Source organism: Seriola dumerili, unplaced genomic scaffold, assembly GCF_002260705.1.
Source record: "Seriola dumerili isolate Sdu_G_001 unplaced genomic scaffold, Sdu_1.0 BDQW01000160.1, whole genome shotgun sequence".
NCBI classification, from domain to species: Eukaryota; Metazoa; Chordata; class Actinopteri; order Carangiformes; family Carangidae; genus Seriola; species Seriola dumerili.
Genome location: NW_019174415.1, coordinates 252,787 through 267,069, shown reverse-complemented (window position 1 = coordinate 267,069; position 14,283 = coordinate 252,787). Strand labels below are relative to the sequence as shown.

General features: G+C 40.5%; 2 protein-coding genes across 2 annotated transcripts; one reads left to right on the top strand and one right to left on the bottom strand.

Annotated features, from left to right (window-relative positions):
* Positions 1 to 1,754: 1,754 nt before the first annotated feature.
* On the bottom strand, positions 1,755 to 6,353 carry slc25a51 (solute carrier family 25 member 51). Its single transcript, XM_022751669.1, has 2 exons — positions 6,227 to 6,353; positions 1,755 to 3,681 (listed from the first exon to the last, which is right to left on the bottom strand). Exon 2 carries the CDS (start codon positions 3,621 to 3,623, stop codon positions 2,676 to 2,678), a length of 948 nt encoding a protein of 315 aa, XP_022607390.1. The 5' UTR covers positions 3,624 to 3,681; positions 6,227 to 6,353; the 3' UTR covers positions 1,755 to 2,675.
* Positions 6,354 to 6,542: 189 nt separating this feature from the next.
* ints10 (integrator complex subunit 10) lies at positions 6,543 to 13,886 on the top strand. Its single transcript, XM_022751558.1, has 17 exons — positions 6,543 to 7,144; positions 7,275 to 7,342; positions 7,440 to 7,543; positions 7,710 to 7,849; positions 7,942 to 8,023; positions 8,107 to 8,247; positions 8,412 to 8,586; positions 9,244 to 9,413; positions 9,501 to 9,640; positions 9,795 to 9,948; positions 10,504 to 10,586; positions 10,943 to 11,098; positions 11,852 to 11,960; positions 12,196 to 12,275; positions 12,422 to 12,584; positions 12,734 to 12,827; positions 13,708 to 13,886. The coding sequence occupies exons 1-17, from the start codon at positions 7,016 to 7,018 to the stop codon at positions 13,862 to 13,864; spliced, it is 2,145 nt and encodes a 714-aa protein (XP_022607279.1). The 5' UTR covers positions 6,543 to 7,015; the 3' UTR covers positions 13,865 to 13,886.
* Positions 13,887 to 14,283: the final 397 nt, after the last annotated feature.

Below are 14,283 nucleotides of genomic sequence, written 5' to 3'. Positions count from 1 at the left end.
GAGATCCAAGTGTTTGCGTTTTGTCTCCTTGTATTGTGTCACCTTAATTTAATGTACAAACATACAGTTTCATATAAGATCTTATATGTAACAACAGCACACAGAAAGAAGACCTGAAGATATATCTAAGCAGTCTCAATTGCCTCACTATTTGTACAATCTTTCCACCACTAATTAGTTAATGAGCATTCACATCAAGGCAGTGTTTATCTGTGCATGGATTGCTGCGGCCTGCTTTCTCTTTTCTCTCTCTCTTGGTACAGGGTATGTCTCTAAATTATTTACAGAGCCAGCTGAGTTAGAGCAACATTTCCACTCCTATTATTAAAATACATTCTTAAATAATGAACTTGAATGTAAAAATTTAAGATTTCACCAAAGATGATCATCAGAAAGACACATTTTTTTTAGGGTGGAAAGAAGCAGCGAGAGAGCTGAGAGGCTTTGTAACTACAGCAGCTCAACCCTCCCTGATCCAAAGTACCCATGTCAGATTGCCCTTAATCTGATCATTATCTGCAGTCTGACTTCATGACACAGTAATCTAGAAAGTCGCACTATGCACTGTCGCACACGTACATAACATGGTCCGACAGTGCAGTGCTGCTGCAAGAGCCACTTCTATGATTAAATACATAGTAAAACAGCAGATTGAGCTGTTAAACTACACAAAATACTTGTTTGTTCACTGTTCAGCTTGACTACAATACATCATTGTAATGGTGATGCTGTTTGTGTGACTGATTACAAAGAAGGGATTACAGTGCATATTTGGGCAAGAATAGGCCAGATAAATGAGACATGGTATTGTGAAGTATGAGTCATGGTGAGGACTGGCACACACAGGTCACAACACACAGAAGCCATTAACTTTCATAATGTACATACGTCTGTTACTCAAATGAAACATTTGTCACCGTTTTCGATGAATGAAGCCAAACCTATTAACATTTTTATTGGATTGATTTTAAACATTTAATTTGACTGCAATTATTAATTTGACATTTTTATAGTGATTGGGTGACTTGTGCTTCACGAGAAGTGATAATTATAAACAGCGTTATTTAGTATCAGCGAGGATGTCTTGCTTTCAAAACCTAACAATACAAAGTTGTACTTTCAAAGAGGAAACCCTGGAAAATCCTAAAAAGATGTACTGAAACACAGTAGACTGTGGACAAAAAAAAAACACTTAAGAAATAGGCCAAGTGAACCATTTTCATGGCAGCTTGAGCTTTTTGTGCCACTGAACATTACCCTCTGCCTCTGTCTTCTCTCAGCACCATTATAGTTCAGTCTCTCTTTCAGTGTCCAAGCAGCATGCCTTTCCTCTTTGGGCCGTTGTATCCAGCGAGAGCTGCCGCGTGGTGACTGCATCTACTCAAGCTTGAAATCTGAGCCCATTATGTCAACAGATGTTACTGACAGAGAAGAGAACAAGCGTGAGGAGAAAATATAAAAGAGTGAGAGATTCATGTATAAAAAAAAAAGTGACATTTAAGTTTATAAAAAGGAAACAAACATCAGGGAGCACAATAAATGAACAATGGCCCAAAAATGAGCAAATGCAGCAACAGTGCATAGTCAAATGAATTTCATCATAGCTCTCAATGCTATAGGTTTTTTTCAGAAGCCGCAAACATTTTGTCAAAAATAAAGGGAAAACATTTTCTGTCCAATTTTGTTACAATAGAATAGTGAAGGTTTTATATTATTTTTCTCTCTTTCAATAAATTATAAAAACAGACAAGATATGGGTGTAACTGTATGTTTTACTGACATAATACATCAATGGGCACTTGTCAACACTCAAATAACAGACACAACCTGCCACTAGCACTTCAGAAAATAAATCAAGACAAACAACGCTTGACTACGCAGTTCACATAGATGAATTATGTGTGAAAGTTGAAATGGTTTTAAAATAGCCTGCCTGTGTCTGCTGGACAGTATGTCCAAGAATATGTATATCTCTGATACTCATTTTAGCAATTTCTTAGCCTCCTGATCTCCTCGACATGTACTCTGAATTGGTGGAGAGTGAGTATAACGAGAAATAAAAGGGCCAACGCTCACACAGTTTATTACATTCTTTTTGACAGTAATTCTTGGGGTATTTCAATGGTCAAAAGCACAAAAGTGTTTGAGTTAAATGGCAGAATTCAGCTTCACAGACAAAGTGCTCTAGGTCAAAAAGAAAAAAACAAAAACAGATGGATATTGTCTACAAAACAGCACAGCACACAGCACATAGAAAGAAACAGCTTCTCCTATAAAACAGTTTATCCAGTCAAGTAAGCTTTGCTTGAAACTGTGAAAAAAAGCGCTGGAGTTCGCTCCACAAAATTTTTGTACACAGAGCAAACAAGGGCATTTGAATTGGACCCTGGCACAAGTTTTGTATAGGCTAAAGCGTGTGTTTAGTTTTTAATACTCTGACAACAGTAAATAGTCACAATGGCAGGTGGTTATCTCACAATGACTGTTGGCCCCTGTCAGAAGTGCAACTTCATTGCTGTCTTTCAGTTATGGAAACTCCAAACAATGCCAGACAGCAAGTGCATCGGCTTTACTTTACAATTACCCTTCTTCTCTACAAACTGGCTCTATTACTCCTTACAGGTTTTTCCCTTTAAATATTTTCTCTCTCTTTCTTTCTTTTTGTCACCCCCTCTTCATATGAGCTTCAGCAGCAGCTCGTAGGTGGCATTGATGATCCCCCAGGAGAGGAGTGAACGGTGGTAGTTGAGGTGGGCCCCTCTGAAGAGCATAGCCAAGCTGCCACCCCTCTCTCTCCACACTGTTAGCAGCACCTTCCCACAAGGCTGGAAGGCCCCACCAACCTGTGACTGAGCACGAGACTTTACCACATTTAATGGATAGAACATAATGCCAAGGGCTGCGCCCAACACCCCTCCACACACAAAATCATTCACCAAGTGACCTGCCCGACTAGTGGCTTCTGGGAGCTGCTCCTTAATGGGCCCCCGGAGCCCGAAAAAGAGCACATTGCTAGGGCCATTGCGGAGTAGTATAGGCACAAGGCCACGGTAACACTCTCTGACACCATACTCAGTCAGAAGTGTCCGGAAGGTGTGGGCCGTGTTGTTGAAGCGGGCGTGGTGCCGATGGTCTTGTAGGAGAGTCTGCACGCGCTCAAACGGCGTCAGGATGGCCTCTGCAGTTCCTGCCAATGCTGCAGCAAAGCTCCGTGTAACCAACTCCGGCACACCACTGCTATCAGCCAGGTCCAATAAGACTCTGGAGAAGTCCTCGTACAGGCCAAACATAATGGCGACTGTAGTGCTCTTCTGGAGCAGCGGCGGCAACAGGCCCCGGTAAAGATTCCTCAGCCCATCCCTTTGAAGCTGCCGCACCGCCTCAGTGGCCAACACACCATGCAGCTGCTGGCGGAACAGCACCTTCTGGATAGGGAAGGTCACCACGATATTGGTAAAAGCTGCAATGGAGCCACAGACATAGTGCTTCCCTTGAGGGCCCAACATGGCACTTAAAGCCCCAGCATGCAGCAGGGAGTGGCCTCCTTTAGTCAGGGCAGCCTGGGGCTGAGGTGTCCGGGCTGACTCAGAGTCCATGGTGCTAACAGCCATGGGAGGCTCCATGCACCACAGCCTGATCCTCCAACATCACATCAGCACCACACTCCGTAAAGTATGCACTCTGTGAGAGAGAGAAAAATATCAGGTATACCCAACTGATTAATCATCACTATCTTTTTAAGTGTATTTTTTACATCTTAGTATGACAATGCAGAGATAGAAAATATGGAGAATCAGATAGTGATGACCTGATGTGAAGTCCTCATCCAATCGAAATGTGGACATTGTGTACACACTGAATTACATTTTGGTAAAGAAGGAATTGGATTCAATTGGAGCCTGAAATCATCACAAAATGTTAATGTTTGAAAGCTTAAAAAACTGTTAAAGACCTGACAGAGTAGTTTTTTTTTCACATAAATGTATAACAAATGCATTTTTGCAAAACATACTATACCTCAGATTTGGTTATTAAAGAGTTTTGGCAGAAATATGTCCCTGTACACACCTTTACCAAAGAAGGCACAATCAGTAAATATAACGTGAATATTTTGAAAATTAACTTAACTGGAAAATTACCACAAATTACATGTAAAAGGCAAATGAAACCCAACCAAAAAAGTAAAAAATGCATTAAAATAACTATAGCAAGTATTCCTTTTTATCATACATCGAATATATATATATATATTTTCATAATTGTCAATATATATATACTGATATGATTCATTTGTGCAAATACTTTCTATAACAAGCAAAATATTGGTTGCAGATTGAACTGTTAAACCAGAGTTACCTGCCTTAAACTTGTACAAGCAGGCTGCCCCAACTGGCCACTGATAAGAGTTGTTACACAATCTAACAGACAGATAAGTGTCAGCTGGTCATGGAGGTGGACAAAATAGCTATGAGTGGCAGAAGACACTCATTCATTTAATGTACATTACAAAGCACCATGTGTTCAAAGTTGTCATGAAGTGTTTTGTGTAGTTTTTATTTTTTGAAGAAAGAAAGAAGCTAGCCTGGCTAATACAACAGCAATAACAAATCTGCTCAAATGAAAGCAAGATTCTGCCAAATTCAAAAACAAGTGTGTAAATACATTCAGTACATAAAACAAGTTCTGAAGGAGTTGTCTAAATATAGAGCAAGGAGGAGACCGCGGTGTCAAAGTTGTGAGGTCATTAGAGGTCGCAGCATGTCAACCACTCCAGCAATCTTTGAACACAGTTTTAGGTCAGTATGACAAACCTGATTACTACACGACCTCTAACGTGTAAGAGCCTGTTATAGAATTCCCAAGTTCCCAAATCTGAAGTACAGCACCAGTATTGTACCTCTGAGGTACTGGTATTTTAGTTGCATGTTGTGAAGCTTTACATATTTACTTCCATGCCATTTCAGAGGAAACTGCTTAACTTCACTGCATTTACCAGACAGCTTTAGTTTGCAGAATAACATTTTTTTATGCAAACATAAAGTGGGGTCCAAAAGTCAGTAAAAGATTATATAACTGTGACAATTTTTATCTCCTCAACAGTACTACATGGAATACTCTGATAACTTCCATTATCATACTTCTTACAGGTTAATGCATAATCTTTACATTCAGAATGAATGACTTATTTTACTTTGCTTTGGTTCTTACTTTGCTGATGGTTTGGTGCTCCTATTTTTCATATCTGAATGCAGTATGTCATATTTGAATGCAGTGTTGGCGAATACCTAAGAAAGTTTACTCAAGTACAATTCTGAAGTACTTTAATTTTATGTTACTTTATTCTGTAACTCTAGTACTCTACTACTATAGTAAAATGCTGCATACATGTTGTTACATAGAGAGTACTTTTTACTTTGATAGTACATTTTGTTTATCATACTTACATTAAGACTTCAAGTCAAGTTGAATTGTGAATGCAGGACTTTTAACTGTAATAGAGTATATTTTTTAAATTGTGATGTGCACTAGTACTTAAGTAAAATGACTCTATACTTCTTCTACCACTGTTTGAATGCAAGAAGGAAGTGTTTTCCCATTATGGATAACAACCACATTATGTTATTGACACTTTCAATAACTGATTTGGGCAGAACAGAACCACTCTGTTATGCAATGTGATGATTTCCTAAATCTATGGCGAACACACCCTCTGTGTGCTGCTTCCTCTGAGCGACTTAGCATGTCGTGTCATGCCTGCTTTCCTAGCATGCTGTCAGTCAATAGGCTGATACAGACATAACGCCCTGATCTCAATTTCAACAAGAACACAAACCTATAATAGTTTGCCAGCGAATGAATAGGTAAAGATCAACAATTCACCGCGGGCTAGCCTGTTTCGCTCAATAGCTACACCCACAAATGCTAGGCTGCTTAGCCAACATGGCTAGCTCAACAGTGCTGGTCACGGGGCCTACTCGGTTACGTTTGTAACACTCAAATTTATGTTAAAGGTAAATGGAGGAAGGGCTGACACATGGTTAGACATAATGGCAGCATGCTATAGCAAAAATACTTGTCTGATTAGCAAGCTAAGTGGCTAACATACTCAGAGTCAAGACGGACAAGAACTGATTGATGATTGGCTGCAGACTCCGCTGACAGTAGAGGCAAACAGCGTCTCACAGTTCTAGTCAAACACCCGCTGAACTCATAAATTAGTCTTTACCTGCCGTGTACGCCAGTCGTTGTCCTGCCCCTGGACAGGTGGAGTGCAGTTTTTGCAGGGTGATTAGGGCCACCACTGACTATAGGTCGTGTCTGCAGCTACAACAGCAGGTGACCGCAGCAGTAACTCTTCAGCGCATGCGCACTACTACAGATCTGAGAATACATGGATGGTACTACAACCGACTTCAGAGAGCATCGTTCACATGTAAATAGTTAGTTAAATGTAATGCACGAAGTTAGTAGTTGATAGTTTGGGTCGGCAAATCATCCTGGAAGTTTTCGATGCACCGCTTATATTCAACAAAAAGACAAAAATGAACTATTTTCGCATTGTTTTGGTGGACTAGTTAATCAGGCAGTGCTTGTCAGTTGGCCGTAAAGCAGGAGGCAGCGGTCATTTTTACGACTGCGGTGTGATGTTATCGTAACGTCAGAAAATGTGTCGGTAAATAAAGGTTTAACTTTGACTGGTAATGTCGAGAACAGTTCGATTGCTCTTCTTTTCATCTATATTTGCGGTTGTTATATGTGTATAAGATAATTGAATAATAGAACACGGCTTGATGAACAATTCTAGCAAAGATGTCAATAGATAGTGACATAGCTAAAGCTAACTAGCTAGCTGTTGTTAGCTGTATTCTTACATTGTGCAAAGAAAAGCTCTCTTTTAGCGTAACGAAATTTATCCACCGAGACTTCACTAGGTGACCATATGCATTAAACTGCAGCCTGAGCTGCGTGTTGGGTCAGTGTGTCGCCTTGGCACTGACAGCTCGATTCATGTAAAATGTCAGCGCAAAAAGACTGCGAGTTTTTGGTGAAAAGAGCCCGGGAGCTGGTCTCTGATGATCCCTGTGCGGCCAAAGCCTGGCTCATAACAGCCAGGACCCTATACCCCGCAGACTTCAACATACAGGTAATATCAAGCTTTTGCTCCAGCTCCTTAGTTATTGATCATAGAACCACTTAAGTGATATTGATGCCTATAATTGTATCAGAATGATCACATATTTGAAATGTGAGGTTTGTTTGGCATGTTTTCACAGTATGAAATGTACATCATTGAACGCAATGCAGAGAGGACCGCTTCTGCTGGGAGACTCCTGTATGACATGTGAGTAACAGTGTACTATCTCTATGGTAGTAGTGGCAATGCCAAGTGCCCTGTCATGAGCCTGTGCTCAGTTGCTAATGATTTGTCCACCCCACAGGTTTATAAACTTCCCAGATCAGCCCACTGTTTGGCGGGAGATCAGCGTCATTACAGCTGCCCTGCGCAGTGACTCTCAGGACAAGCATGCACAGTTTCTGCGAGGTGAGAGGAGTCAAGCTTACTTGTTAGTACACAAGCATACATATATTAGTGTACATCATTACTATGAGGAGCATGATAATGAAGTGTGGGTAGCAAGGAACAGTGTTTGTTTTGGAAATCAGAAGAGTGTTTTTTTTCTTCTGTGTTTGTTTGTTTGTTGGCCCAGGGCTCTTTGAGACACTGCCAGGCCGTGTGCAGTGTGAAATGCTGCTGAAAGCCACAGAGCAGTGTTTCAACACTTTGGAGAAAGCAGAGATGCTGCTGCTCCTTCTGAAACGCTTTCCAGAGTCTGTGGTCCAGCACGGGGTACATTATAATACAATAACTCTTCCATTTTCATGTTTGAACAAAGTGTAAATAGCTGATGGTAACAAGCCGATGGTTTACTGTATATTTAGGTCAATTTAGGAGAGACATTGTTGGAGGCAGAGGTGTCGGAGAACGTGGAGACTCCTGTCAACTGCTTCAGAAAACTCTTTGGTGAGCAAAACACTTACACTCAAATCTATTTTCATTAATTTGCAAAAAACGCTTGTTTTATACTATTTTCTTTACTATTACAGTGTGTGATGTCCTTCCTTTGGTCATTAACAACATGGACATGCGCTTGCCAGCCAGCCTGATGCAGAAGTACATGCTGAAAGCAGCTGAATTCTATATTGGTTATGTTACTCGTGGACCCTCCCCTGATGTACAGATACAAGGTAAAGCTGCACTGTGTTGATATTCTTAACATTTTTCTTAGTGATAACCCAGTGTGATCATTTTGAATCTCAAGTTTCCCTGCCCTGTAGGATCTGTCTCCATATTTTTTTATTCACTGCCTCCCTGACATTGTTTTTTCTTATTCCTTGTTCTTTCTTTTCAGGCTCTCAAGAAGCTGGGTCTCTGAAGTCACCTAATGTGTCCCGTGGCTCCCAGCGTTATGTGATTGATGGCCTGTCGGAAAAGTCTTCAGTAGTAGCAGAGCCTTGGGAGAGGCTGTTGGATATCCTGGCTGTGGTTGGAGCTCGCTGCGAGTGGCAGGGAGACAAGGGACAGAGGTGCTCTTTCAGTCTGCCTGTCAATCAGCCAGTACTGCTCTGTAGGGTTATTTTGTATTGAGGTATCTCTTGTAATATAGCCTACAATTATTTATTAGGTACACATTGTATATTTGGCACACCTTGATAAGACTAATGCAGACTAATACAGCAGCTCTGGAATAAATCCTACATTCATGACAGTCATCAGTCTGCTTTAGAAAAGTGTTTATGCTTTTGGATGCAGTAGTTTGTGGTGCTGTTGAACTGTACTGTGCTATACTGAGATGTGTTTATAACATTTACTCTACTGTAATTTATATAAATGGATTTCACTTCTAGCTCATCATATGAGAGACAGAGACACTCTAGAGTAGATTATAATGAAACGTAATTGCAAGGCACGAATATGTTTTCAGTATAACACACACAAGACAGATTAATATATAGTAACATAGGAATATTCAAAAGGTGCAAACGAATAACAATGAAATTAAACAATTGTGAACAATTTTGGAGTCACAAAAAGATCTCTTTATATAACTTATTTTTCTTGCAGTACTTGCAGGCGTATGTTACATACATGTGTATTTGTGCAACATTTGCTATTTTAAGGTGAGAAATATAAATGTTTTTAAAAGGAGTACTTTTGTTTTTGTGTGTGTGTGCACGTACTAGAAGTTACGTGGACATGCTGCTGAGACTGAAGGAGCTGTGTCGCTACCTGCCTGGTCTGGAAGGAGACACGCGGTCCCGCTGCTGCAGTCAAGTCGTCATCTGTGCTGCGCTCGTCCTCTTCCGCAGCGCCTTTCTCTATATGTCATCTGTACAGCCTGCACTATTCCAGGGTCAGCCACTGTCTTTGCAAGCACACCTAGTTCCCTGTCTTGTTCATTACACTCTTGTTCATCAAATGATCTTTGTATGTTTGGCAGGCGTGAATGCGCTGAGTTCGGGGCCGTGGATCCTCATAGAGGATTTGAGCTCAGTGTACAACGATGTGGAGGTGGAGAGGGGAGCAGTGAAGCATGCACATAAGAAACGTAAACTGGCTGATGGGAGAGAGAAGACTATGGTGAGAACAGATCAGAGATCCCTTAGATGTTTCTTCATAATTTTTGTGAGAACCATAAACACTTTCACATGTTCTTAAATGGGTTGTAGTATATGACTATAGTTGGTTTCCGTTGCATTTGCTTTTTGGTTACTGTGCGTGTATGTCATTACAGAGCTCAGATGATGAGGACGGGTTGGGGAAAGGCCGCGGTCGACACATTTTAGTGAACAAGACTGAGATGCCCAGTTGGTCTGAGACTCTGGAGAACTTCCGCACAGCGAGGGAGAGCTGGGATCTCCTTCACTCCCACGACGGCCTGGAAACTGGTAAGCACCTCTAATGTTTGTTTGTCTTTTTGTTTACACACCCAGATATGATCCATTCACTCTGTCGCAATATCATAATGTGGCAACTACATCAACTACTAGAGATGCAGATGTATTCTTACTCTTTATCTCTGTACAGGTGTATAGCATGAACTAGTGCCACATAACACAGCATTTACAGCCTAAGATAGTTTGCAATGCCCTCACTATTAAAATACATAAAACTCAACAAGAAAATACACACAAAACAGCATAAGATGCAAACAATTTGCAAACACTAAAATGATCAAATTCTGAGTCATGACCCTTTTTGAGTTCTGCGGGTAAAGAGTTCCACATGTTGATTCTTCAAACAGAAAAAGCCATCTGTCCAAATGAGGATTTACGAAAGGGCAACTTCCCAGTAGACACACCTCATGTTACTGAGCCAAAACCTTGAGGGGAACCACCAGCTCACTGAGCACCTTACAAAGCGGATTCTGTAGACATTTGCAGATGAATTTGAGATTTACAAAGCAATCATTTAAACGTATTTGTAACTTTGCATTTTGACAGAGTTCAAGAAGATCTGTGCCTCATGGAAGACAGACGGCTGGCTGTGGTTCAGAATATTCCTCACTGACATGATCATATACCAGGCAAGAAACATTTATGTTTTCTGTTTGTGACAAGACACCTGCTGCATTTTTAAAGTGTTTTATCAATTTACTCTGGGTTAAATTAAACTTCATTCATCTCTGTGGAAATGCAGTAATTGTAGGTGCAGCAAAGAACAGGTAATTGCAGTTCATAGATTTATAATAACATCTACACAATATTTTTCTTCATAAATACAGTATTTATAGAATGGGACAAAGAGGGGTTATAAGACATTAGACAACTAATTAGACACAATAAGTGGATGAAACTAAAAGAAATTTACCAGAATTGAGACAAATATATATTTAAATATTTATAAATATTAAAATATATTTTCCTGTCTGTCTGTCTCCAGGGACAGTACCGTAAGGCCCTCTCCAGCCTGCACCAGATGGCTGCAGTGCTGCAGCCTCAGCCTGGGCAGCAGAGCCCCTCAGGTCAGGCCAGTCTGGAGCACCACAGGGCCCTCATACAGCAGGCCTCCTGCCACTATGCACTGGGAGAGTACAGGGTAAACACATGCACACACACTCACACTCATGTGCAAGGTAGGAAGCTATTAGGAGACATACTGTAGATTTACACACAGATTTCAAGCCTCTTCATCCTTTCATTCCCTTTTCCATTTTCATACATTTTGAATGCACAGCTCTCAATATATTGTGTTATAATTTAGCATTGCACAGACATTTTGATTATTGTGGCATCACAATGACATTATGATTTGCAGTATTGTTCATTTAATTCCACTTCTGCAGAGAACTATTGTTCTTATGTCGTCTGTACTGATGCATTGTTATATATGTGGGGAGTTTTATTTTCAGTATATTTTAACATATGCTGAAGTTAGAGATACAAAAACCTGATGCTCTGTGGGCCATGCTCCAAGAATGAATCTACGACACTAACTGGCCTAAGGGTGGCATTATATTCAAACTCAAGCATAGACGTATATTTCACAAGTTTAGTACAACTATATTGTTGGCTTTGTTTAATGGACTTGTCATTGTAATCTAGTGACTAACTGATATTTCATTATTTTACTTGAAAGCCTCTGCATTTAAACGTATGTGCCATTATTAAGTATATTTAAATTCTATGATAGACTTTCCCAGATGTACATATATGATCACCAGTGATTTTCAGAAAAGCGAAATTATATCACATGGACAACACATAAAACATTCTTGCAATGGGATTTTGTGTAATATTGCTGCCCTGTTTACAGTTGTGATGTAGATTTTGTACCATATCTGTTCATCAGATGGCCTGTGAGAAGCTGCTCGATGTTGTTGGTGGGCTGGTACCCCCAAACCAAGAACCAACGAAGACCCCAGAAGATCAGGGTAGAGTCAAGACCAAAACGAGGAAAGGTAAACACTTCCTGCTCTTGTAAAACAACTGCTACATGTCACAATTCAGAACCATGATCCATCTGATATACTCAATACTTCTATAATACAATGCTATCGCTTGGACCATGAGTTCCCCTTTGCTGCAATTTGCATTTGTTGAAACTACTGTTACCTCTTGATGATAATGTAATATATATTGTAAGAGGAATTACATCAGAACATTAATTACCGCCTCTTTTTGTGTCATAACTAGGTAATGACCTGAGATTGCTTCCCTGCACCAGCAAAGCTGTGTTGCCTTTCTGTCTCCAGCTCATGCTGGCCTGCTTCAAGGTACTTACTCTACTTATGTCTGTGGAAATGATTGGAATTTGGGTTGGTTTCTATGATTTTTATTGGAAGTGATAAAATAACTGATGCATTTTTCTGCACTATGTAGATATAAAACTCTTTCCTCTTTTCTAATTCCGGCCAATCAGCTTCGTGCCTTCACAGACAACCGTGACGACCTGTCCCTCGGTCACGTGGTGGTGCTTCTGCAGTACGACTGGCCACACGGCGAGATGCTGTTTTTAAAGGCAGTGGATAAAATCTGTCAGCAAGGCAGTTTCCAGTATGAGAATTTCTTCAACTATGTCACCAGTATCCCTTTTTGTAACTACTCACACAACCACAATCCAACCTCTCAAGATTGGATTTGTAAATATTTACTTTGTAATTGCTCTGTGGTAACTTTATCTGTGTATAGTTGCCTTGGATGTTAGTTTCCATAAGCTCATGATTTTTGTCAGACATTGACATGCTGGAGGAGTTTGCATACCTGCGTACTCCAGAAGGAGGGAGGATTCAACTGGAGCTGCTCCCCAATCAGGGAATGTTGATCAAGTAAGCACCTCGCAGAAACTTTTCAGTCGGCATCGTGACTCTGCACACTCCCGTTCTGTTGGTGTGTTTTTATAGAAAACTGCTATTGATTGATGATCTAAGTAGACATGGCCTGTGGGGAAAATCTTTACTTTGAAATGAAAATGCTGTTAACGGAGCGGGCATTTTAAAAAGAAGGGGTTTATGTTTAAAATAAATCTTCTTTCAAACTCCTTCATTCATTGCTGTAGAAGTTAAGACACTTGAATGCACCCACACTGACTGAGAGTTGTTGAATGTTGCTGTCCCTCAGGAACCCTAGTCCCGCCCTGGGGGTGGAGTTAAATACCCTTCTGCTACAAGGGGTGCAAGCGATGGACAGGTACCCCAGGCCCCTCCTCCCACAGTCCCCCTTCCTCCCCCCACACCAGTCACCCTTCCTTCATTCCCTACTTCAAGGCTTGTCATCCCTACAGTTTTGATTTTGGGCCTGTCATTTTACATCAAGAGTTAGACGTTCTTTGATTTCCTGTCGGCGTTTGTTTATTTGAGCCATTGCTCGTCTTTCTGTGGTCATCACTGTTGTTGTTGTTGTTGTTATAGGATGATGTTGCTCTTGTTGTACAGCCAATTTAGTTTTTTGCCTTTTCATAACACTTGATCTCATTTCATTTGTGGACATGTTTTATGTGGTTTTTATTTATGACAATGAAACGTTGTTTAATCTTGACTGGCTGATTGGTGTGTGAGAAAAAAGTAACATGCTGTTTCCATGACTTTGTCTGTATTGCGTAGGTCATATAGATCTCAGTCTCTCTGTTCGTGACAAATCAGCTCAATAGAAATACATTTCTGACCACGTGTATGTTTGTGTTTATTATTTTCTTTTATCCTTTTACAGACACCACACAGTGACTCGTGGAATCACCAAAGGAGTGAAAGAGGATTTCCGTCTGGCCATGGAGAGGCAGGTGTCGCGCTGTGGAGAGAACCTGCTGAATGTGCTTCACCGTTTCTGCATCAATGAGAAAATCATCATCATACAGTCTCTTCCTTGACAACTGGCCTGTGGATTTTGAACCTTTTCATCATTGATATTCCAGGCACAGTTTTAATGCAGCTGGACTGACCTTATGACCCCAACGGCTGATGCTTTCTTAACACAGGACACATCATTTCTAGCTCTTTTGTCTTTTTCATCCATCATTGAACTCGTAGGAAAAGAAAATGTTTTCTTGCGTTAAAAGTGGGTCTCTATCTTCAGAGAGATGGAGAGAATACAGGTTTTCGGTGCTCATGCATTTTTCACAGTGTGTGCATAGTTTTCTTCTTAGGTGTTAACCACAATATGGGTTATTCATATTGTGATATTTTGTGGATGTCAGTGTTGACAAAAGAATCAAATGCATTTTTGATATTCTTGGTTTATTGTTTTTGTTACAAACTTGATCAACTTATTAGTTTCTATAAATGTTAC